Source organism: Aplysia californica, unplaced genomic scaffold, assembly GCF_000002075.1.
Source record: "Aplysia californica isolate F4 #8 unplaced genomic scaffold, AplCal3.0 scaffold00277, whole genome shotgun sequence".
In the NCBI taxonomy this organism is placed as follows: domain Eukaryota; kingdom Metazoa; phylum Mollusca; class Gastropoda; order Aplysiida; family Aplysiidae; genus Aplysia; species Aplysia californica.
Window position 1 is genome coordinate 251206 of NW_004797547.1, and position 26516 is coordinate 277721.

The following is a 26516-nucleotide window of genomic DNA, read 5'->3' on the forward strand; positions in this document are numbered from 1 at the left end:
GAAACTAAACAAATCTTCGTAGAGCTGTCCTTCTCTGCAGAAGTGCCGGAAGTGATATTTCACGAGGCGCATTTTGTTTTGAGAGTATAGATCTAGACCTTCTAATTTTTTGCATCTATCAAGATTTATTGCTCCATATCAGTAGAGTGTAAATATAGTAGGCCAATGACTTTCAGCTGATGTTAATGTACCGGTCATTCCTTTCATCGAATGGGGGCCCAGCTAGTTAATGAATAGCATTTGTGGCCTCCTGGGACCAAACTCCCTAACAAAACAAGACAATGGTTCTTGAATTTGCATCCGATAGTTCCTGTATCTTTTAGTTAAAAGTAAAAGCCACAGTTGTATTAAATATAGCTCTTCAATGTTTATCTCTTTATTTTGTTGTTCTCAGGTCATATCTCATACATTCATACGGTTGAAGATCTCACAGGCAACATCATTTTTAAGTTCAAGCTGACAGATACTGACGGGAATGAGTTGATTGATCAAGACTTCTTCATTACTGTTTTTGGTAAGCACTGTTTATTCATTTTTCTCTCTATGACTTACAAAAACTAGGGCAAATAATGTATTTCTATTTTTGTTTTGTTTTATTTTGCTTTTTATTTCACAGTCAAATATGCAGAAATGTGTATTTATAGTATAGTATTAGTGCATGAATCATTCTCGAAAAGTCCCCTTAAAATATTACAATCAAGCACACTTTCATGTGCTCAATTTTTATGCTTTTCTGAATTTGATACCATTTATAATAGTTTTGAAAATAATCAGACACAATAGGGCCTACATCCTTAGGAAAGTTGAAAAATATGTCAATTAAACTAATGTGTCTTTCACTGGGTATGATTGATTCTTTTTTATATACATATCATATTTCTGTTTATTCCTCCTATCAATGCGATGTACTTTTTCTTCATCCCCACTTTTTTATGCAGAGGATAGACTATACCCTATTGAAGTGAATAATAAAGAATTTTTGGTGGAAGAAGGAGGCACTGCAAAGCTGACTACTGATGTTCTGTCCTTCACTGATGCTGACACTGAGCCGGGAAGTTTGACTTATGCAGTGTTGGAGGGCCCAGACTTGGGACATCTGGAGCTTGTGGGACAGCCTGGTAACTTTTATCTAAAGATATATAATAGAGAATGATGATGTCTACTTTTCTTTGTCTTTTTTCTCTTTTGATTTGAATTTGCTAAAAAATACTATAATTTACTTTTTTCTTTTATTCCACGCTACTTTCAGATTAATTCATTCACAATACAGTGGAAACCATATCAGGCTCGGTAATAACAGGGATTTTTTAAATCCCTGTTTTTTCCTACTCTTTGTCTCTATTAAAAGTTATCGACAATAACATGGCCTCATCGGAGCCCAATCGGTTATAGCAGGGACAAAGGCTCGTTAACAATGTGTAAAAAGTGAGAGAGAGAGAGTAACGCAGTGATGGAGCAAGCCCACGCTAGCCACGCCACTGCAAGCACACGCAGCAGGTCAAGCAAGAGAGGGCTGCAGTGTGCTGCAGACTTTGATCTAGCCCTAAGCCTAGCTACACTACCCATGAACAATAAATACAGCTGGATTGGTTCATAAATTATGCTTACTTCCTTTCAATTTCTGATTTAACAGGGATCTGATATGACAGGCCTTTTTCTCTGGTCCCACCGTCCCGGGTATATCAGGTTTCCACTGTACCTAAAGTCCGTTTAAAATGCTATTACTTTTTTTTTACTTTGCTTCTATTAAACTCATTTCTGAAATGGTTTTGACATCTAATTTTCTAATTTAAAAAAACAAAAGAAGCAATTATTTTGGATGATGAGATTACATTATTTATTCCCCCCCCCAACCTGGCTTAATAATAATAATAATAATGAAGATCATTTCTATAGCCCCCCTCTCCCGCGTAAACACAGCTCTAGGCGCTTTACATAAATGCATGTACAATCAATATTCATGCACGCGACACACACACTCATACACACTCACTCACACACACGCACTAACACGCACACATACACACACACACTCATGCACACATTACACACGCCCATGTGCTTATATCAATGTCACTCTTTGTTCCTACAGGAGTTCCAATAGTAACCTTCACTCAGTCAGACTTGGCAGCAAACACTGTAACGTACGTCCACACTAGTGACTTGGAACTGTATGCGGACAGATTCAACTTTGCTGTTTCCGATGGTTCTAATGAGGTATGAATGTATTCAGTGTAGCAATGCTCTGTGAATTTTCTAGATAGGGCAAAACGTTTGTATGTGTTCTAGAATATGCAGTGCAAATTTGTCTTGATTACTATACCTCTTGTGTACAGTATAAGTATTTCCATTGAAGAAATGGTTGCTGTGGCATTGTGCTAATCTTTCTGTTATTATGCACTGGCACAATCAGTGGAAAGACCCTCAGCGACATTTTGGAGAGAGCAACGGAGCATCAATGGACATGTCCAGAGTGCAGTGATGTTGCTTCCTGAAACAATGAATTCTGTCGTTAGTAGGCACAGATAGATTACCAACTTCTGTGGTGTAGCAGTCAAGTGCTTCACTCTTGCACTCAGAACACCGGAGTTCAATTTCTCAGGGGGAAGAATTTTTATCAAGTATCTCAGTCTTTCTATTGAAATGTTGTATCCCCCTTAGCCTGGTTTAGCCCTGATGGGCAGGGTCAATGTCCATCTCCTATATGATCTAAAATGTGTTGATGAGGGTGTAAAAACGCCTACATTTATTTCCATTTTTTCACAGATAAATTATTTTTGAGAAATGCTTTGTTGTCTTGCTTTTAATGAAACAAACTAAAGACATTGGGAATAGTTGTGCAACACACCCCTAAGAGTTAAAACTATCTGTCAGTAGTAATATTCTTGGATCTCTTTACTTTTTGAATTGTTCATAAGCCCATAAAATGTTGGTACTGATTCACATCTGTTACTCTGTTTCTATCAGTAGGATCTGTTCACTCTTTGTTTCTCCATATATGAAAATGTCTCTATCATGAAAAGTTTTTAAATCAACACCAAGATGTCATTGTGTAGATTGGTATTAGACTTTACTTTCACCTATTTCATCAATTTTTAAAGTGGGTTAACTTACATTTGTTTTCTCCATGACTGTGTGGAAAAGGTGGTTCAGACGTTCTTCATCAATGTGAGACCTGTGGATGATGCCATCCCAGTGCTGAGCAACCAAGGGCTGAGAGTTCAGGAAGGTGTACGGAAACTAGTCACTGAGTTTGAGCTCAAAGCTGTCGACCAAGACACAAAGGTAGAGCTATGTGACAGTTTATGAAGTTTTTATAGCTTTGTTTCTTTTAATGGAAGAGCCGCATAACTTGACTCCTCATGGCCAAAAGGAACATTTCATTTTATCGTTTGCCTCTTAGGGGACTTTCAGAGTTTCAGCTTGTTTGTCAAGTAGTCTTATGGTTTTGTTGAAACAATAAAGTGTTTAATGATTACTAAAGAATGTACCCTGGAGAATAGTCACAGATATTAATGTACAGAAAAGTGAGAAGACATGGAATAACATCAAGAGGCTAGACGTGAATAGGGAAAGGTGGAAAGTGTTTGTAGCCTGTACCCTGATCCAGGGTGAAAAAGGCAATGATGATAAGGGAATGTATTGTTCAGCCCATCTTTGATCTCTGTCTGCAGGAGGATCAGATTCAGTTCACTGTTGTGGAGCCCCCAATTCATGGCACGATTGAACTCTTGACCAATGAGACCTACAGTCCAGCTGTGACATTCAGCATGGCTGATATTTATGAGAACCGTGTGAGCTACCAACATGATGGGAGTGAGACTGTCTCTGATAGTTTTTCTTTCATTGTGAGTGATGGGACCAACAAGGTCTTTGCCATGCAGCAGGATCAGCCAGCATATAGACCAGTGTCAACACCACAGGTGAGACTGATCTTGTTTGGTACTCGGCAGTTATTTGTGTTTAAAAATATTGAACGTACATACTAGAACAGTGCTATTAGTAAGACTACAACAGTGCTAGTAGTAAGAGTCCTTTGCTGTGCTGGGGTCTTTAAAAAAAATTGATTGCATGTTTTAGATCATTGTAATATGGTGCTCCCTTTCTCCCAGGAGGTTACATTTTCATTCAGCTTCATTAAGTGGACTATCCACCATATATGCAGATTTTCTCCTCTGAAATTTGTTATCCTAGCACAATTTTTTGGAGGGTTGACAATAATATTGAAAAATAATGTATGGTTGGTCGAGCCAAAAAAATGGACCAACTGAAACTGACATTTATGTTGGATAAATGCATAATAAAAAATATAGGAGCCTTCTTTCTTTATAAAAGTCTGTTTAGGCAGAGAGATACAGTGCTGTCTGTGGTGACTAGACCCACATGAAAACTTTTGTGCGTCATTGACTTCATAGTTTTGAGAAAAAATTTTAACACTTTGCAGTCACCTGGCACAATGTTGTGACGGTGAAAATTATCCGTTCCGGTCACCTAATGAGAGAAGTCCGTTGCAGACACTCTACTGGCTGCTTAACAAGATAGTGTATTTTGTACTGCTGGCTGTGTGACTTCAAAGTGTTAAAGTCCTCCCACTCCATGCAGCACCTTTCACTTAGTTGTACTGAATGTTAGCTTTATTTGCTTCAACTTCCTTTTCTTTTGTTGTGCCCAAACTTTCTTGTAAAATGCCTTTTGACTGAATACATTTTGGGACAGAAAGTCAGAAAATTAATTCTGCTAGGCAGAAAAGCTCATAAAAAGGGCGGGTTTGATTTAAAAAAAAATTTTTTTGGCCATATTCTGTATTGGGGGTGGGGATTGGAGAGAGGAGGAGCTGCATCTTAGATGTTACAGCAAACAGTTGTCAAATGTTGTCCAGGCTGTTCTCTTTTCCCCACCTCATTGGTATAAGCCAATGTGAAATAGCTGTTGAGTTCAATGTGTTAATGTCAGTTCCAGGCTCCTGTGGAAGACACTTTTTGGGGGGTTCCTAGGAATTTTTACAAACTGATACTGAATGGTATCCTGTTTATATGCATATTTTGAATAGAGCTTTCCTTATTATGTTGTTTATGTGTAAGTGGTGACAGCTCTAAACTGTTCCTACTTTTTCAGTGCTACTATATATATATTGTACTTGTGGCAGGTGTTGTGCTTAGGTGTTATGAATAGCTTGACCTGAGTCAACTCAACTCATTGTAACTCATGCAGTCCTTAATTATCTTTTGCTTGACTACCATGTCTTTTGTTGTTCACAGGAGTTTGCTATCACTATCCTCCCGATGGATGATGGAATGCCAATTATTCAGTCTAATTTGGGACTTCAATATTTAGAATTCAAAGGTTCTGATGTAAGTTCGTTTTTTTGCTAGCATTCTGTTGGTATACCCTGTAAATTGTATTTTCTGACAGCCTAGCTTCATTTAGGCTCTTGACCAACTTCTTCCTTTTTCTTTTGATATCTGTTTATCTTTTATTTCTACTTTGTAGCACAAAAGAAACAACACATGTCAGTAACTCCTCAACAAAAGTAAAGATTTCTTTGGAGAGAATGTTGAAGTGAAGGAAAATGAACATCTTCCTAAAGAAAAGACAAACTTGCATTTATATTTTAATGTTAATTAATTTTTTTTCATTGGTGGGAAGTGACTCATGATCTTTTCACCAATGAATGTCTCAGCATTCATTTCCATACTTGTGAAAGGTCAACTCTGTGGTCATGCTTTTGAAGAAAAATATTGCACAGTGACACTCTCTTTATATAAATGAACTCTCAGTTTTGCTTTGAGACATTTCAAAACATGTAGTTCACCTTAATCTTTTGTATCATTTTCTTAAGATTGGGAATATCATACGTTCACAAGATCTGTCATCTGCTGATGAGGATACCTCTGCCTCCGAGATTGTCTATGCAATAAAAGAAGCTCCAAAGTTTGGTGTAATTGAACACATTGAAAAACCAGGTCTGCCTATTGCATCATTCACCCAGGGTAAGTGAAACCATTTTGTTCTATTCTCTTGAGCTTCTCTTTGCTTATTTCATAACTGGTTAAGTAAGAAGTACTCTAATGGATTCAAAATAGGTACCAGTAGTTTAGAAGGTGGAGGGCTTTTCTAATAACAACCTATTAGCCTGAGAGGAGGTTGTCCTTAAAAAATGAAAAATACCAGAACACCATTTGGATACAAGCCTCAGACTTTTGATTTTTGGTCTAATTCTTGAGCATCTCCACAAAAGGACTACATTTAATTCTTTTAAAAAAATGGTATTTTAGAGATATTATTTATTCCATTAAGTTTTCCTGAGATATAAGAGAATACTATCGCTGTCTTGTAAGACATCATCACTTGTGGATTCTAAATTTAAGGTTGTTTATCAAATATAGGGAGGGCTATGAAGGCAAGATACTGTTATAAAAAGAATGCATAGATTTCTCTAAGTGGTTGATTGACAAAATGGAAATCTTGCTGTATTGACCTGACCTCGGAAATATTTCTACTTTGCTGTCACCATTTTCCCTTTTCTCTGGGGAGATGTAAACTATTGCTGACCATAATCAGCTGCTTTAGACTTTCTCTCAGGATGAAAGAGACTTATATGTATCCTCTTACAATGTGCCAAAGCCCATTAATCTATTTCTCTTTGTGTTCAGAGGACATCAACCAAGGTGTTATCCGCTACAAGTTGGTCAAGGAGAGCAAGGACTTACAGGACAGCTTCGGCTTTGATGTGATGGATGGAAAGCCCAACATTGTCCCTGACAACCGTTTCCACATCACTTGGTCAGAGATTAGCTTTGGCAATCCTACCTTCAATGTTTCAGAAACCCAAGGCATTGTCCAGATCCCTGTACTCAGAAGAGGGAATCTCAAGCAGGTAAGGAAACATTTGGTCAGATGTTAACTAAAATGGATTGGAGTTGCAGTTTTTTTCCTCTGGACTTCCAGATTTTTTAAACTGCAAAGCAAAAAAATCCTAAAAGCATACAGAACGTGTTGTGTTATGTAAATTTATATAAGCAGTGTTTCACTGGAGATATGCTTAGGATTTTTTGATAAGTAGTATTGATGATTTAAATAGCACAAATTGAAAAGCCAAACTTGAAATAAAATGAAGAAATATATTTACTATCTAGGTGCATATGGGTAAAGTTTTCAGAAAAAGTGTTCATAAACATACTCCAATATCAATTCTTATTATTTATTACTGTTACTGAATTGAAAGCATTTGGATGACTAATGTTGGTTTTGCATTCTGTAATTGTTTCCTTCTTGTGCTCTTTTTTGTTGTTACTTATATCATTGTATGATTTATGATGAATTTAGCCACACTTCCTCTTACCATTATCTGTTCCAGATTACATGGAGCTATTGTTTCTCAAACTGTTAAGTTCGACTTGATATGATGGATTTAGCAAGACTTCCTCTGTTGTTTGACAATATTGGCAATTCACATTCCTCTCAGTATGCCATACATTATTTTGATTTTACAAAAATATTATTCATTTTTTCAAAAGTAGACTAACATGTGGTGTGTATTCAATGTCTCCTTGCTGTCCAGTACTCAATTGTGAAGTGTAGAACGATACCAGGATCAGCTGTCTCCAAGCCTGATGCTGTGCGACCTGGTCTTCAAGATTTTGTTCCAGCGTCCGGACAGGTTAGACTTTTGTCTCCATTTTAAACACTCAGTTTGCTCATGTAATTTTTTTAACTTCTTTTTTGTTTTTTTGTTTTTATTGGTAAGTGTTTTACAGCACTTGCAACTGCATATATGAGCGTGCGGGACACACTAAACATTTTCAGTTGGTAGGAAGTTTTAAATTTTGCCTGAGTGGCGGCCGAAGCCTACTCTTATCCATTTTGAACCACCAAAAAAAAAAAGTTAGGTATCTTTAACGTGCCCAACTTGCACACGGGACCTCCAAGATTTTTTGCCCTTGTCCGAGAAAGCTAGATGTAGATCTTTCCTACCTGAAGATCAGGGGTGTCCCTTTTGGACTTCAAAGTAGTGAGTGCTGAGCACTAAATGAAAAGGGAAGTGTGGTTTTTTTAAAAATTTAGTTAGGGGTCCTCAATGCTTCTCTTTGTTGCAGCATTTAAAATTATTTTTAAAAAAATAGATTTTTAATTCACATTATCTTGACATTGATGCTTATTTGCTCACGATTTTACTTTTTATTCAACTGAATATGAAAGTGAAGGGAGAGGTGATGATGATGATGAAAGGTGATTAAATAAAAATGTGGCAATAATTTTAAGTAGAGGATGGAAGAAGAGAAACAAATGGCAAGTTCGGGTGTGGGAGAGGTGGGGTAAGCTGTACAATTCCTATTCACGATGGGAGAAGCCATGGTGTAAGGCGAGGGGGGGGGGGGGGGGGCATGGACTGGTTACAAAAAGATCGAAAGGGTGTTGCAAGTTATAACTTGTTCAAAAAATCTCCTCTTTCATCTTCATGCTATAGGTTCAGTTTGATGAGTGGCAAGAAAGCAAACCGTGCTCCATCTTCATCAATGACGACACGCTGTATGAGGGTCCAGAAACCTTTTACGTAGAGCTGTTTTCACCAACCTTTACTGTGCTGGGAAAAGTGAAGAAAGTGGCTGTTTCTATTTATGATTCTGAAGATGGTTAGTGAAGTGATATTAGCTGTCCTTTTAAAGTATTTTTACAACAAATGAAAATGTATTTCAAATTTGTTAACTTTTAACTTTTGGAATTATTTTTTTCTAACTTCTTGAATTGGTAATCATTTGTTAAAGTTTATTAATTTTTGAGTATCAACTTCGAATCACAGGCTGGGCAGTCTTGAACTCAGATTGTTTTGTCGAGATCTCAAGGCTCTCAACCCATTTGGCTCAGTCCCATGAGAGACTGACATTAGATTCGAAAGTCCTAAATCTTAAATAACCTAAAGGGTTGATAAGGGTGTTGAACCATACACTTCACTTTTACATTTTTTTTAGTATCAAATTGTTTTATTGGTCTGCCTGTTATTGCAACAAGCAAGTAATTATAAGACATTTTATGTTTGATTTTCGTAAGATGCATTGTATTGCCAAAGATTTTGATCTTATACCATTTTTACTTTAAATTTCAGAACCACTTTTACAGTTTCAGTCAGGAGTTTTACAAGTAAATGAAACAGACAAGTATGCAATGGCTACAATTGTGAGATCAGGTAATGTGCTATGATAGTACTTTATTGTCTTGTGCAGTAGTTTGGACTATCAAAATATTATAGGTGGCAATTGAACATGTGTAAAACAACTTAAGGTATAGTGAATACAGCTCTAAGATAATAGTCAATAGATGTTACTCTGGCTTTTTATAGCCGTAAGATCAAAGCACACAAATCACTAAAAGCTTTAGTATCATTAATTTTTTTACATCCTCTGTTCTTCCTTATTGTTTGACTCAATCTTTCCAATAAATATAGATGGGCTGGTGCACACAGTAATTGTCTGAATCTTCTTTAATGTGCTTTTTAATCAACCCAAAAACATTCTCTTCTCTCCAGACAGTACTTCTGATCTGTGCTCTAATGAGTATGACTAACCTGTTCCTTAACTGATTTATTCATTCTTTCACTGATTCATTCATTCATTCATTTATCTATTTATTTATTACAAAAACTTTAGGAGACTTGAGTGAGACAGTGTCTGTCATCTGCTTCACACGTTCTTTGACTGCCACTGGGAGCAGCTTGACCGGTCTAGAGTCTGGCTCCGACTACGTGTCTAGAGGTCAGACAAATGCCTACCGGGTTGTTTTCCCACCCGGAGTTACCCAAGCTACTTGTGATGTTAAGGTTGGTATGATTTTTCTGAGTGTTATGAGCAATCACAACAAGCACAATGTATTTCACTTGATTATATTGTGTGTGTGTATATATATATATATATATATATATATATATATATATATATATATATATATATATATATAAATCAACATTTTCAAAAATACAAAAAAACTGTTGTAAGAAAACCATGGCTGCTCTTTTTCTATTTATGAAAGTAACAAAAACAAACTTTTCTCAAACCGTGATTCAAGTTCGTTTCCTGTCTTGCACAAACAGGTAAATGCACTTGGGAACATTGCGTGGTGGTAGCTATTTATTTCTTTTTACTTGGTTGTTTTCCATATTATGGAGAGAAGAAAGATCACAAAATCAACATTGTTACTTAAATCTGTATCCCAAATACAAATAAATACTGACTAGTGCAGTGCTGTTTCTACTTTGTGAGAAGGGAACAAAGAATGAAACTGTTTTGGCTTCATGACTTTTCAACTCCTCTCATTTCAGTTGATTGATGACAGTCAGTTTGAGAGTATGGAGCAGTTTGAGCTAGAGCTCTCTGACCCGTCAATGCCTGCAGCTGTCGGCCCCATGGAGAAGACCCTCGTGATCATTGCTGGTCCAAATGATGGTAGGGGCAATTCTGCCGTCGTAAGGGAAAACGACGAATGATCAAATTTTTTAATTTTTTAATTTTTATATATTTCATAGAGTATTTAATTCTGCATCTGGTGGTGTAAAAAATGTTGTTATATCCTAGTCCGTTGTTGCGTAATTGAGAGTTTTTCGTTTTCCCGTACACTGGCGAGCTCTGAGCCAGAGCTCAGTGTAAGAGAGAACAACGAATGGTTGATTGGTCAAGGATCACTGCTCGTTCAGCGTTTTCCCCTGGTCTCTGCCGTTGGGCAAATTCGGCATGTGCGACAAATGACAATTGGTCACTGTTGCATCAGTACAAACATACTTGTTTTTTTTTGCAAACAAATACACCACCACCCCCTCCCCCAGAGTAGAATCGACCAGGGTTATAAGAATGTATCACTTCATGTGTCTTTCTGTCTGTCTTCACATATTAGGCCTATGCTGATGGTGTGAATTGACAAGAGCAGGCGGGAGAGAGGGGAAAACGGATAGGAACAGATGGAAAGGGGTGGGGATGGGATGGTCAAAAAAGTATTTAGGGAGAAATTTATTAGGACTGCATATTAGTGTCCGCCAGATGTTCACAGACTAACGTCATGTTAGTTTGCTGTCCAGTCATTCGACATCCCAAATCCCAACGATGGTTATAGTGCCGCAATTTGTCTAGCACGTGTCACTGGTCGACATCATTATAGAATTACCAAGCAATTAATAACACTGCGTTATGAGAGTAAATTTCTTTGTCCAACTTAAAAAGTGGACGTATTGGGGCGACACTTAGTCTTGCTTTACGATTTTTTATGACTTGATGGACATTACGATCGAGTATTATAATGTCTTGCAGATTCAAACTGTCCTTGTTGATCTCTACTTTGTGGTATGTTTTTCGATCCAATCAACTGAACCCTTTATTAAATACAAAGCGTCGCATTACCTCTCCCGAAAGCGTTTGTAAGACAGTCTTGTCAGATTGTTACATTTCTTAAGTGTAAGTTTGACTTTGCAATGATCTGATTGTATTATTGACATTGTAACGTTGTTGATCCCTTTGGTCGTGCAGGGAAAATTTTGCAATTAGCGAAAATAAAAGTTCAACTCGCTTCTGAAGAGAATACAATAAAGAGATATCTGGGAGACCAAACTTTGGTTCCGGATGAGACAGTTTTAAATCAAGCTGTTGAAAATATGTGCACATCTGATTTGTACACTGACTGTGTAGTATTTAACCAAGCGAGGAAGGGAAACAAAGGACGTTTACCGAGTTACAGTTGGGATACAACAAACACCTAACTTTATACGTATAATAGCTAGTTTGTATACGTCTTTTATTTATTTGTAGTAACCAATACACAGTCATTACTGTCAATAATGTGTCACAACTGACCATCGCCTACACCCATAAACGTTCACGAGTGTAAAGGAGAACGATGAACCGTACCATTCGTTGTTTTTGCTTACATCGCAAGGCTCACCTGCGGGTGCGCAGTGTAAGGGAGAACGACGAATGTTGAACAACTTTGCTACTTTTTAAGCTAAACCAATTTAACTTTAGAAACTGCTTTATGAACACCTCAATCAGATATCTGGTGAATTACAGCTTAAAAGAGTGAAAAATAGAAGAGTTATAAAGTGAAAACAGTTTTTGCCTCTCCTGAAAAATTTGCCTCGCTACCTGCGCCGGACCATTCGTCGTTTTCCCTTACGACGGCAGAATTAGTCCTTTGAATTCTTTTGCAAGCTAACACTGAATTTTATCATTTGTTTATTTTCTATTGACTCTTAGGACTCTAGTTTCTTCATAAAGATGAACATTATTTTGCTGTGAGGGAAACACTGTTAAAGTTGAAATGCTTGCTTTTGAGGGGCTCTTTGACTGTGACTTTCATTAAGTCGTAATCAATATGGATTTTTACGAAATAGAAGAAAATTTCTCAGCAAAGATTATAATTTTTTAAGCTCAGTTGCCAGGTGAAAATCAGTGTCTGGTTTATTTAGCTACTATTTGCCTTGCCACCACCCAATTGTCTTTTAATGAAGAGCAGTAGCATATCATGAAATCAGGCTATAATATTTCGTTTTAGAGAGAGCTGAGAGACTGATGAGAATAGTTTACTGTGTTCAGCACAAAGTTAAATATTTGTTAACTTGTCATTTTCTTGTGTGTTTCAGTTTCATTGATCTATTTGTCGGAGGATATGTTTACATTTCCGGAGGACAGTGGGACCATTGGGATTGAAGTTCTCCGGGAAGGCTCAGACTTATCACATACGTCTGTGGTGTGGTGCGCCACTCGGTTGTCAGACTTGCCTTCTGCAACACCAGGGGAAGATTATGTTCCCAGCTCCGCACAAATTACTTTTGGTCCAGAACAAAACTCCCAGGTACCTTTTGGTGTATGATACTCTGTTCAGAAATCATACCTCTTTATTCATCACTTCTCTGAATATCTGTATGCGCAAATAGACTTTTAACGAGGAGTCTTTTTTTGTCTCTTCATTTAATGTATAGAAAAGTTTTTAGTTGGTAGAGCTTATTTAAAAAGACTTATGTTTAGTCAAGAATTTTCACCATCCAGAATTTTTTTTGGGGAAAAACTGTATTTTCTTGTTTTGTGTCACCTATTCTACTCTTTTGGTATCTGCCAAGCTGCACCAGAATCACCTGCTTTGCTTACGAATACCCTTCTTCCTGTTAAATCAAGCCACTTTGATGATGAATAATTGTCACTGTACTGTCTATTGAGTCTTCAGCAAGACTATCGACATGTCATTTGCCAGTAGAATTAAGGATAGGTTGTTTGATTATGTCTGTCTGGGCAGGACTAACTGATGATATGGGAGGATCTCTGTGTGAGGGCTAAAAATTTAACTTTTACTTGTTAAATTGTTAACATTATCACTGTCTATTTTCCTATTTCCTTTCTTGGATCCCTTATCATGATTTCGTCAATGTGATTGCTTCAAGGTCTTGATCACTGTCTGCTTTTTTTTAACCATTTCAGATGTGTCATTTAATTCTTCTGGATGATGATTTTGACCCTAAACTTGAAGGCAATGAAACTTTTGTGGTGTTCCTTAGCTCAGCTGTGGGCAGTGTTTTAGACCAACCTTTCTCTGCAACGGTCACAATCTACGATGATGGACTGGACAGTAAGTCTAGACCTTCTGGTTTTACGGCTGACTGAAAAGAACTATAACCAAAGGGATTGTGGCCCCTTGCAAAACCTTTCTATAGACAGTAAAAATTGTCTAAAATGGCCACCCATTGTTGAAGAGAAATGTGGCTGTCTTAGACATGTGGACATCTTACACAATGTCATTATTACAATGTAAAAAAATACACAGGGGAGGAAATGGGAAGTGGCCACTAGTACAGGGGATTGTCTTATCCAGATGGCTGTTAGAGTTGCTACTGTATTTCTCAATAAATATATATATTTCTAAGAAATCATGAAAAAGTTACATGAATCATATAGTATCGCCACAAATCAAACCATGCTGGAAGAATCTGCCTCCATTCTTCTTGATGTCTGTATTGGTATGATTTTTTAATGCTAATTTCTTTATGTGAAGCTCATACCTATCCTTAGATGAAGAATTCCATGATCTGGTGCAAGTTAGTTAATTTCGGTACATTATCTCAAATCATTATTCGAATTAGAATAATTTTACACTGAACACTGAATTACTTTTTGGTTTTATGCTCACACACATGAATACCAGTTATCATGGAGTTTTGTTGAGGTCTATATTTTTATCCTATGCTTTAAATGATGATATTTTTTTCTGCTCTCTTTTCTCAAACAACAGTTCCACAAATGACTTTCTCCCAAGACAGTTACATCATTGATGAAAAAAACAAGACTTTGAACGCTACTATAAATCGACTCGGAGACGTCAACATGGAGTCCTCCATAATTTGTTTCACTCGCCAACAGACAGCCCAAGTTATGATGGATTTTGACGAAAGAATCTTCACTAATGCTTCTCTTGTAACATTCAGGCCTGGAGAAAGGGTAAGTGCACCCATACTATCTAACTTTGTTTATTATATTAATCAACTTCAGGCATGTTCTAATCTTTTTTGTATGTTAGCTCTTTTTTAAATTGAGAAAAGGGCAAAGTATGCAGTAAGGTATAGATAGCCATTAGATAAAGACAACCAAATTATTATATTTTGTCCCTGAAGAAAACTGACATAAAAAAAGAAAAAATGGACACAAGATGGGAAGTAAGAGGCATAAAAAGAAGTGCAGACAATTGTACTAAAATTTCTAAAAGTACAAGATTATCATTTCTGATTATTTTGGATAGCTTACTAACATTGTTTGATGAAATTATTGGTAGGTTATAATTGGACTCTCTGTAACACAGGGGCAATGCGTTCTCCTGCCATAGCTTACACATTTTGAAGACTCTTATCAGGCTCATGATTTGCAACAGTTTGCTTTGATAACTAATGATAGATGCCAAATGGCTATGTTTGAATGAATTAATTCTTTGTTTAGATGTCTAAACATGGTATATTATACTGTTCAATGTGTACTCGTATTGTTTAAACACTAAAGCAAATAAATGAAATGAAACAACTCTCATATTTCCCATTAATACTGAAGTGAAGGGACAGAGTTGATTTTGTTTTGTGTCTTTAATAAATTAACTTTTTCCTCAGTTGGTATCTTCTAGACTAATGCCGTTAAAAAAAATAGATCTTACCATATTTGAAAGTATGTGCGTTTGTATGAAATACCTTTTTGTTCTCTTTGTCTTCAAAATAATACAGAGCAAGTCATGCATTGTGAATATTGTGGATGATGAGGACTTCGAGCCTGATGAAGTTTTTCTGCTGAAACTGGGTCTGCCTGAAGGGTCCCAGAAGGATCAGGTCATGCTGGGAGCTATAGATACAGCTACTGTGACCATCACCAATCATGATGACGGTAACTGTTTCTGTTGTTTGTGAATATTTGAATACTGTTATTGTAATTCTAACCATTAGGCAATATAAAATAATTGAAATAGCCTAAATTATATTGCCTCTAAAGGAGTTTGAGTTTAAAGGGTTAGCTAAAAGTACAAGATTATCCTTAAACACTGAATAAAACACCTTCCTACATACCTACCTACATACCTACCTACCTACCTACCTACGGGTCAATAGTGAGAGATAAATTTGTGAAGGAGATGAAACTATGTAGACTGTATTATAAGCTCAGTTTCAACTTACTCACTTACACTGCAATTCTTTTTCTTTTCATTGATTTATTACACACCATCATTATCACTCGTCTTCATCACCATTATTGCCATTGTCTTTGTGCTGGATATTGAGAGAATTCTCTTTGTATGGACTACTCTTCTTGTACTTCTTTCTCAGGATTATCATAATCTTCCAATATTATGTGGCCTTTTTTTTAAGGAGGGGGGGGGGGGAGAATGATCTTTTTGAAATAGCCTGTAGCTGAAGTACTCTTCATCCTTGTTATCATCAGCAACAGAAGCAACCATTAAAGGTCAGAATGGGAGCAAAATTAGGATCTTATTGTGAAAGATGAACCATTGTTTCTTTTGTGTCGTGAATTCTCCAATTCCCTGATGTTATATTCCAGACTCATGTAATACTTTAAAATTTATGTGCTATTGTTATTGTGTTTTATTCAAATGTTCGTCTGGTATGACTTACATTTTGTCTAATTTTTTTTCACCAGTGCCTCGCGTTCAGTTTGAGCATGCAGCATATAGTGTGCATGAGCCAAGCGTATCTGATCAGATCACCACTATAGAGGTGAAAATAATCCGCACTGGAGCTGCCAACGACTCAGCATCTGTCCGCTGTAGCACTAGAGATGGTTCTGCTCAGTCTGGAAGTGACTACAACGCAAAAAGTCTAGTGCTGTATTTCAAGCCAGGTAACAAAATCTATAGATTTGATGAAGTCATTTGTAAAGTTTGATTTTTTAATTGTCTTTACTCACTCAAACATAGGCCTACACTTTTGGGTTGTCAGCTCTCCCTTGAGATTTTTACCACTTTTTTAAAATTAAAAAAACCCAACTGAATTTTAAGGTATCCTACCCAAATTAACATTTTATTCAAACCTTCATTTGTGTATATTAAAAATTTGAAGGCAAAATGTGTCATAGTTTTTATGCAATTCTCAGCGGAAAAAGTTCTATATACAGAGTAAAAAAATAAACAAAAAGCGAAGGAAGGAAGTGCATTCACATTTCACATCCCCTCACATGGTTCACGAATATACCTTTCTTTGTTCTAAATTTTGGCTTGCACTTCTGGTCATAGTCTGTTTCGAATGAAAAATGATTACTCTTCCCATTAGGCTGTAGTCTGCTTCACAAAAGTAGTGTTTTCGGTCACGAGAGCAAAATTTTCCATAGCGATACTGAGGACGTTAGGGTTAGAGCGTTGCGTGCGCATACCGATACTATCGGGGCTGGATGAATTAAGTGACCTCCCGTTTGTCTCTCAGAACGTACCTTGCCCTGGTCATCTTCCTATGCTTTATTTCTCTGTCTCCCAATCTCTGTCCCCCCCCCCCCCTCAACCCGTACAAATTTCCTGACCGAAAGAAATGTTTCTATATATTGTCTTGTAATCAACTTTCAATTTATTTTCAGGCTTAGCAGATATTCCTGCTCAATCATAGAAAATGAATGTGCTTTGAGTTTGAACAACATTAATACAGTTTTCAAAATCAATGACTTTTGCTGTGGCTCTTGATAATGAAATGTCTGAACTGAGAAGTTTGGGTTGTTGGGTTTTTTTTTAAGTAATAAAAATTTGCAGAAGAATCACTGAGATAGGATTGAATTGCACAACAAGTTTTTAATGATTCTGTGCCTTTCTTTTACCAGGAGAAAAAGAAAAGAAGTTTCTGGTGGATGTGTTGTACAACAGTGCCATAGAGTGGCATGAATCCTTCAGCCTACAGCTAGGACCGGAGGAGCCCAACAACTCTGTGTTTGGATCAATCACCGTGGCAACCATCACTATTTTGGATAATGAAGTATCTGGCAGTTTAGTCCTCCCTTCTCCTCCAGTGGTAGGCAATCGCATCTGTTTTGAAACATTTTTGTTATTGTCTTGTACAGTGTTGTGACGGAGTTTGCTTCTGAAGAGGATTTTTGACAAAATTTGTAAATGTTACATCTCTTTTTTTAATTTTAATTTTTTTTGCTAGAATGATATAAAGTTCAATAAAGAAACGGTGCATTTGAAACTTCAGACTGATATTGTGATATTTTGAAATGTAATGATTTTTACCACAAATATTATTCTTTTAAAAGCCCTTGTTGATCTCATTTTCACCTTGCAGGTTGTTTCACTCCTTCACCTTGATGATGTTGAAAAGGGAGTGAAAGTGAACCCTTCCCCTGGATATCCACTTGTCTGTTTGACTGTGAGTGAAAACTTGTCTATTGTTATTTAGTGCATTAGTCAAAATGTTCAGTCAGACCTGTTTTAAACGAACACTTGCCCAAGACAATAAGTTGTATAAAAGACTACACCCCACTTCCCTCCTTGTGTTTTTTTCTTCTTTATTTTAATGACACTGTTGAGGAGGACCACTTGTATAAACTGACTAATTTTCTCCACAAACCAGGTGTGGTCTCGGGCAGGTTCGACTGTATATTTTAACCCTATCCACACGCTCTGGGGTCATTTTGTACCCCCAGAGTTGTATTCTTCACATTTTAGAATACTTCTAGTACGAAGATCTCTTTGGAACTTTCAGTATTTCTCAAAAAATCATTTTGACAAAATGCTGAGCAAAGCATACGGATCGGATTAACGAGTAAATTTCCTCTTTCGAAAGTGGTGGCACAGAGTTCCCCACATATGAATACAATAGTAAAACACGACGGATGAATAGGGTTAATGTGTTATTGAAGGTAGTGTCTTGTAGGAATGTATATATCTAACATATATGAATTGAACGCCGGATGAAATTCCCTTAAGTGTCCATTCAAGGGATATTTGCTTTTGCTTTACAAAATATATGACCTCCTAGAGATTAAACTTTTGCATATTTTTTGTTTCATAAGAAAAGCTGTTGAAAATTTTACAAAAATCTGGAACCTTTTCAGCCTTGTGACGTACACTATCCAACGTATGCAACCACAAGTAGCTTGTGCCAACAGTCTGGAATAAACGAAACAGCCATGCTGTACCAGTGGGAGGTGGCCATGCCACCAACAGATGATGGTGTCTCTCCACTCTTTGTGAAAGTCACTGACAAAACTCTTTTCACTTCAGTGGACAAATGGGTATTGGACAGCATCTACTTCCGGCCATTTTTTCAAGTGAGTGATATTTTTTTTTGCCATGTAATGATGTGTTTTAAAAACAATGTCTGTTTTCTTTTGACTCTCAATTACTTTTAAAACCTTACTGTAGCTCTTCTTTATGGAAGTTCTTTTCGAATTTGATAATTCTATTTTATTTTCATGGCTGAGAGGCCCAAAATACGAGTAAATTAAATGAAAATGATTACAAAGGTAGAAAATCAAAAATCTTAATTGGCTTAACTCTTTAATTCCGGACAGCCACTTAAGTTGCATTTTTGGTTCCACATTTTGGTGGATCACCATTTAAGTGGTATTTTGGTGGTATTGTTTTTGTCAATACCAAGATGAACCCCTGGTCTTATCATGTTACATTTACTACCTATTTTCACCCATATTCTGATTCTCTGTCCAATTACAAATTGTTTGAGTGCTCACACAATCAAATCCATCAATATTCGACTGGATTATAGCCATTTTAAGGTAATATCCTTCATCGCCTCGAATTGGATGCTTAAAATTGTGGAATCCCTTACTTACCGAAAGAGTTAATATTTGTTTACAATTATTTTTAAAAAATTAGTGATGCCTCTATTGGCATACAATTCCACCTTTTTGGACAATCATTAGGAAATGTTGTAATTATTGATATTCATTATTTTTTATCCAATGTATATTCACTTTTCTTACTGCCATGATCATACTCACAAAATTCCTCCAACATTCACTCAAGCAGGTTTTGTTCACTCTTGTTTAGCATACTCCCATAAGTAATTTTTAAGTTGTGCATAATTTTTTTCTAGTTTTTATCTATCATTTTTCCATTTCCATACACTTCCACCCAATAAGTGGGCAAAGGCTTAACTTTTTAGCACTGAAGATCTGGAAACAGATTTTTAAAGTGCATTGTCACAGAAAATGAATGTCTTGAAAATATATTTGATTTAAATAATTCCCCATGCACATTATTAACTTTCTATTTTTAATGTCCTTGTGTAATGTTATTAGTTCATAAATTGCTATATATCTACATAACTTTTGCATCATTTACACACTTATTTTGAGATTCAATGACAAATATTTTGTTACTTATTTTACAGATTAGATGCATTGCTCAACCTTTGCATGGAAATGGCAATCCAGGCATTCCCCTCAAATCTCAGCCTATCACAATAGGGCACACCAACCCAGTCTGCAGATCCCCATCATTTGCAGCATCAGAATCATTCTCTTATCAAGCCCAATCATTTCTTGCTACCTTGGACTACATCAAACCAGACTCAGCTGAACATCCAAACACAGTGCACATTTCAGTTCAGGTTTGTATGGGGACTTTTGGCATGTTCTTCTTCTTTTTTTTTCTTATCAGAAACCTAGTTTCTTTTACTCATCCATAAGTGTTTAACTTGGTCTGCCATTGTCATTGAATACATCTACATTAAGCATTTTGTTGGTATAAAAAGATATACATTTTTTAAATTGGCAGCCATGTTCTTATATGGTCATGAGTTATTTTAAAATGATTTGTTCACTGCGATTTGTTCGAGTCTAATTATTTTTCAGTATTGCTTCACTTTACAAAAAGTGTCAGATTAGTAGAGCTCTATATACCAACAGCAGAAGCTCAGTAAGAACGAAGGAAGGCAATACAGACTGGTTCAAAGTAAGATCTGGAGTACAACAGGGATGCGTTCTATCTCCCCTCCTGTTTATAATATATATGGACACAATAATGCGAGACGCAAACCAAAGCCCAGAAAACCTAAATGAATTTCTGTTCGCAGACGACCCATGTCTTATTCATCTTGACCAACAAAGCCTCCAAAATCACACTATCGAACTCAACAACAGCTGTGAGAAATTCAACATGAAAATAAGCACATCAAAAACAGAAGTTATGAAAGTGAGCCGAAGCATAGTCCCCTTAACATCCATGTCAATAGTAAACAACTGAAATAGGTGAAGGAGTTTAAATATCTTGGCAGCACTTTTTCTGAAAACGGGTCCATAGACAGAGAAATAGAAATACGAACTCAAAAAGCCAACGCTGTCACCTACCAGCTCGCACCCCTCTTATCTCATCCAAACATCTCCATGGACATAAAGAGACAGCTTATCACCGCGATATTCGTACCAACATTCTGTTATCAGTGCCAAACCTGGACTTTAAGCCAAACCCATGAAAGCAAAATCACCGCATGCGAAATGAAATGTCTCCGCAAAACCTTTAACATCACTAGATGAGACAGGCAGAGAGATGAAGAAGTAAGAGCAGCTATCGGCACTGAGTCCTGCCTGCGTTACATAGAAAGACAGGATAAAATGGTTTGGCCACCTGTTACGCATGTTACCTGACCAGCCAGCCTCGAGAGCCTACAACACCAAGCACTCAGGCTATAAAGGAAGAGGAAGGCCACGCAAAAGGTGGATCGAGGATGTCAAGGAAACCCTAAGAAAACATAACATCACAACTGAAAGAGCTGCGGAGCAGGCCTACCATAGAAAACTGCATCTCCCCTCGACGCTTAACGGCAACAGAGGATGAAAAAGTAAAAAGTAAAGGTAAAGTAAGTAGTCAGATTAGTGGACGGGTGTTTCTACTCTTTCTTTTCTTTTCTGCAGATTCCACACCAAGATGGCATGTTGCCCTTGATCTCTACACATCCTCTCCACAACCTTCGCTTTCTGCTGTCAGAGCCAGTCTATCGCCAACAACACTTATGTTCCAACATTATCACAGCTATGGAAAGAGCCCCTCTACTTGACCAGGCCTTCCTGGGAGACAAGGTTGTCAAAGATGATGATGGTGAGACAGTTCACGTGGAGGAAGATTTGCCATTTGGACCAGGTTTTGACTTCCCCTACCAGTTCGACTCGGATGTTCGAGAACAGAAAAGTCTCGTGCTTTATAGACACCTCAATTTGAAGAACTGCATTTGGCAGTTTGATGCCTGGTATGTGGGTTTACTGTTTGCCGTAACATTTTGTCAAATGTCATATTCTATAATTTGGTTTCTGAACTAATTCTTTCTTTATCGGATGTTATTGCCCCCTTGCTGTCAATAGCTATCGAATTTATATTTTTTAAACTCATTAGTTTTTATCTCAAGCTGTTGTCTAAAGCATAGTAAATTTTTGTTCAAATTACATCCTGAGAACAACATTAATGTAACTTTTTGTTTTGAATTGCAGTTAGGAAACTATTCCTTAACTTGCATCGTTTCCCATTTCTGTGAATCAGTTTGACTCTTGGTTGAATGTTACTCCCTTATTTATGTAACTGAGATTTTTTCTCAGGAAGTATTCAAATTTTAATCTGGTTTCTCCCAAAAGAGTTATTTGCACTGTTGTTCAATGCATTCACACCAATGCTTTTGGTGTACCTGATTTCACATATTATTTCAAAGTCCCCATTTATATTTCTGACACAGGTACCATATGACAGAGCTTGTGGACATGTGTGGGGGACGGATTGTTTCTGACTTTCAGGTGAAGGATCAGTCAGACACTCATCTCACAGTGCGGGTGCCTCTGCATGTGTCCTACATCTATGCCACGGCTCCAACTGGCTGGGGATCGCTGGAACATCGCACAGAGATGGAATTTTCATTTTATTACAAGTGAGTCTTTGTTCTTGTTTGACCTGTGGATAGATTTAAAGAGAACTGTCATTACAGATACGGCCATTTAGACCGGGGAGGGGGGGGGGGGGGAGAGTTGAACTTCAAAACCTACTATTACTATTGGTGCTTTCTGACAACACATTCATCTGAACAAGTGTTTTCATAATTTGATGACGAATGAATTGTGGTGTACAGACTCATCCTTTTGAGGAAAGGAAGGATTATGAGGTTTACTGCTGACTGTCAAAGTGAGAGAGGATTAGCAAGTGATTATACAGTGCCAGACAAATGATGTTCTCATTTTTTTAATGAAATTTCTCAAATCTATCGAGAGTAATAGTGGTGTGAAATTGGTGTGTTCATGTAGCTATCAGTTTGCTATTCTGTCTTTGAGGATGATTTTTTAAAGTGTTTGATTTGCTGTTTTCTCAAGTTAATAAATATTTTTTTTAATGTTACCATTTATGATTATCTCACATCAACATTGAAAATGAATCATACCATTTTTCTTGCCAAATCAGGATTGTTTGTTTATTTCTTGTTTCCAGCACTGTTCTATGGCGTGCTGGGCTAGAGACTGAGGGGCGTCAGAATGGAAGATTGCAAGTTGTTCGTATTCTCATTGGAGATGATGGGAAACTGGTGATCGAATTCCGTTCTCAGGCCAAATTCAGAGGTTTGCAGCAGAATGTAGAAGTTTGCTTTCTGCTTTGGTCACTTATGTTTTTTCTCTCCTTGATAAGAAAAATGTCTACGTTATTTAAAATGCATTTTATTTTTCTAGTTTACTGTGCTCTTTCTTTTCCAACATATAAAGTACAAAGCTAATGTCACTATTATTATTGATATGTATTCATCTACTTTGAATTATTTTTTTTTGTTCCCACAATTATGCAGACTAATTACTGCCATTTTAGATAACCCTGGATATTCTTTTATATCTGAGTACCTTAACAGATTTTTTTAAAATCAAGGAGTTATTACAGTTCTGTTGCATAAACTTGCTGTTGACTGAATGTTTTTTTTACTCTAATGTAAAAACCCATCGACTTTATTGAAACCATTTTAGAAGTAGACTGCTTTGATTCCACCTGTGAAGACCAGTGTGGTGTGAGTGGGATATTGCAGACAAGCAGAGATACTAGAAGAAATATCTTTCCTTCATGGGATTCTCAACTCATGGTGTGGCGGGTGAAGATTCTAATCATTAGATCTCAAACTTGAGGGTTTTTTTTTAAAGCTTATGCCAGTGTAGCATTTTAAAAGGAAATTTTTAAAAAGTATACAGGTATTTCAAAGTAAGCACAATATTTACAAATGATAAAGAAGCACTGACAATATTTTGCTTTGTCGATTGTATTAACAATTGAGTATAGATTTGGTTTGCTATCATATATCCTCTTTATATAGGAAGGTGGGCATAACCAAGAAAATATGCCTTGTTTCTTCCTGTATATACTTCCCATTTACAGAGAACCAAAGCTGTTTCTGAAATTTTACTGAACTTCTTCTTGTAAGGTTTGTTTGTGGCAAAACATCACACTCTGCCTGGAGTGGAGAGCAGAGTCGTTGCTCCTGAATCCCTGTCTATAACCTTTGACCTGGAGTTGGTTTGGAGTCAAAATACATTTGATAGTCCTCATCAAGTCTGGCAGGCAAAAAGCAGGTTTAATTTGAAGGTGAGATAAAACTTAATATTTGTTTTCTTTCGAAAGGATAGCCTTCTAGCATTGTTGTTGGTTGATTTGTTACATGTAACGATTTTTTCTCCTATTACAGTTTTCTTTGGGCAGCAAATAATGGAAAGTATCCTTCTTGCAGGAGCTGTAACTTTCTGCAAGTTGACAAGATGATTTATGTTTCTGCTTCAGTTGTGTTGTAATAGTAGACTTCATTCAAGTCTAGAAGGATAAAGTTGTAGATCCTTTTTGCTCTTTCATTTATATGGTACTTAAACTAATATTGCAGCATTGCTTATGCGTACACCACTTGCATCTATGGCCTCAGTTATAACATCCGTATACAGTAAATATTAACAACAGGACCTCTTTTTTCATGTACATGTAATGTATTTGTGCAGGACTACACCGGGGTGTACAGTGTGGAGCTGGTACCGTGCATTGTTTCTGCCACCCAAGGCTTTGTCCAGGCAGATCCTCTTCCCTGTGCTGCTCAACAGCCACAAAAGTAAAGCTGTGGGGCAGTGGTTATGTGTTGTGTGCTAGTGTACAATCTTTGTGCAAATGAAATGGGGGGTTTCATGTAAGCTGAGAGAGAGAGAGAGAGAGAGAGAGAGAGAGAGAGAGAGAGAGAGAGAGAGAAAGACATTAGTCTACCACAAAAGTACCATCTTGCTCAGAAGAAAAAAGATATAGCCACATCCTTTTGTATTTCAGTGTTACATGAGGGAAAGATTGCTCTTTAGCTGGGAACAAATGCTAGACTGCTCCTGTTGGGTTCAGAGATTGGCTCTCTCCTCACTGAACTAAGTTTTAACTTCCGTCTCATTTAACATGAATGTGAATGTTGCTTGAGACGAATAATTAATTTGTACCAATCCAAGAGCGATTTTATTGGCCTTTATCTTTCTTGCAGAAGTAATACCTTGCTAAGATTTTGCGATGAAAGGAAACTTTACTTGAGTCTTGTTCATTTTTTCTACTGTGTCGGGTGTTGATCTTCAGCACAAGCTATGTGAATTACATAAAGAGGGTATTGGGCTGACAATAGTTATAGGATTTGCCAGGCATTTGACATTATCATTATACTGATTTTATTGAATAAATGTTTGGGTCAAAAGGCACACACAATCTGCTGGAATGACAGCGACATTGTAAAAGTTTCAAGGTTAAATTTTTTTCAGGTCTTTTATGATCATATACTTTGAAGAAGTAAAGAGCTTCCTACTATAAATATAGTATTTGTTATTCTGTTCTGTACATATATATCTGCTTTTATACTCATCATTCTCATGTCCTGTCCAGGTTCGATGTACCTATCTCTTTTCAACAAACCAACCGCCCTGTGCCAGTGACGTACTCACTTAACACAGATTTCCAGCTCAGCAACAATCTGAAAATGTTCCTCTTGGATCCCACCACTGAGGGAATGGGGAAAGAAGACTGGGAGTTCAATGGAGCATTTTCTAAAGGTAAAGATTGAAAACAATCATATTTTAGAGAGTGTTGAAGCTGCTGTTGTCAGATGCTTGTTGTAATTTTTTGGTGAGAATATTGGATATCTTTCCCTTCCAATTTCTCTGTCTCTTTAATGGTCTTTGTTCAAATTTAAGTTTGTTATTTATTTTACTTTTTTATGGTTTAGGTTTGGTAAGGCCTTAATGGAGAAACGACTATTATAGTGTGGAAAAAGGACTATAGTGTGTTTGCAGATTGAAGAGTTACTTGAAACATTTGGAATTTTTTGTCCCTTCGAAATAGTATTTTTTGGTTTTTTTCTAAAGAGCTTTATTGGCAGTAAATTATAAAAAAGTGTAGCTTTTATGATAAATACATTCAGAGTTATCAATGTAAAAATTATTACATTGTTTATGTTGGTGAATAGAATTTCTGTAATTTTAGTCAGTTATAAAGCTATAAGAACCGTTTTCTTTATGATTATCATGTCTTAATTTCTCTACATAATATTATGGTTCCCAGGGCAAAAGTTGTACGGGCGTGTACTGTGGAATCATGAACAGGATTTGAAGACAGCTTACCGCCTGGTCTTAGAAAAAGTCTACCTTTGCACAGGTATAGCATCTATGTCAAGATAACCTATTCTAATTGTCTTGAATAGCAGAGTAACAAAGCCATATTGAGTGTTCAAAGTATATTAAGAGAAATGTTGATTATTGTCCGTGTCTTTTGTGACCCTGTTTTTTTCTTAACTCATTCGCTACGCCGAGCCGTGGGGGGCGCGCGGCTAAAGTGCCGTCAGTACGCTAAGCTGCCCCCGGCGGCGCGAGAACCGATCTTCAAATTTAGCTTAGATTCTATTCCAATCCACATGCCATGTTAAAATAAAGGTCATAATATAATGTTGACTTTCGGGTCAAGCATTTCCACTGAAAATCTGAAATTTAGGGATTCAGTTTTGAAACGCGATTTCGCAGTTTTTTCGACTTTGTTTTATCGCGCTGCCA

The 26516-nt window shown here is 36.9% G+C and overlaps 1 protein-coding gene across 1 annotated transcript in view; it reads left to right on the forward strand.

The window, feature by feature from the left end:
- LOC101847434 (extracellular matrix protein FRAS1) overlaps nt 1-26516 on the forward strand; it is a 58027-nt gene that overhangs the window by 25094 nt on the left and 6417 nt on the right. Inside the window, exons 29-57 of the mRNA XM_035970506.1 lie at nt 395-514; nt 939-1118; nt 2093-2217; nt 3145-3285; nt 3675-3986; nt 5184-5351; nt 5840-5990; nt 6654-6877; nt 7562-7660; nt 8468-8633; nt 9104-9196; nt 9648-9814; nt 10313-10436; nt 12617-12828; nt 13449-13596; nt 14257-14462; nt 15230-15386; nt 16155-16355; nt 17319-17506; nt 17780-17863; nt 18552-18767; nt 19850-20068; nt 21372-21703; nt 22181-22369; nt 22921-23048; nt 23891-24051; nt 24453-24559; nt 25357-25523; nt 26032-26124. Coding sequence (XP_035826399.1) covers nt 395-514; nt 939-1118; nt 2093-2217; nt 3145-3285; nt 3675-3986; nt 5184-5351; nt 5840-5990; nt 6654-6877; nt 7562-7660; nt 8468-8633; nt 9104-9196; nt 9648-9814; nt 10313-10436; nt 12617-12828; nt 13449-13596; nt 14257-14462; nt 15230-15386; nt 16155-16355; nt 17319-17506; nt 17780-17863; nt 18552-18767; nt 19850-20068; nt 21372-21703; nt 22181-22369; nt 22921-23048; nt 23891-24051; nt 24453-24559; nt 25357-25523; nt 26032-26124 — 4878 coding nt within the window. The remainder of the gene's footprint in view (nt 1-394; nt 515-938; nt 1119-2092; nt 2218-3144; nt 3286-3674; nt 3987-5183; nt 5352-5839; nt 5991-6653; nt 6878-7561; nt 7661-8467; nt 8634-9103; nt 9197-9647; nt 9815-10312; nt 10437-12616; nt 12829-13448; nt 13597-14256; nt 14463-15229; nt 15387-16154; nt 16356-17318; nt 17507-17779; nt 17864-18551; nt 18768-19849; nt 20069-21371; nt 21704-22180; nt 22370-22920; nt 23049-23890; nt 24052-24452; nt 24560-25356; nt 25524-26031; nt 26125-26516) is intronic.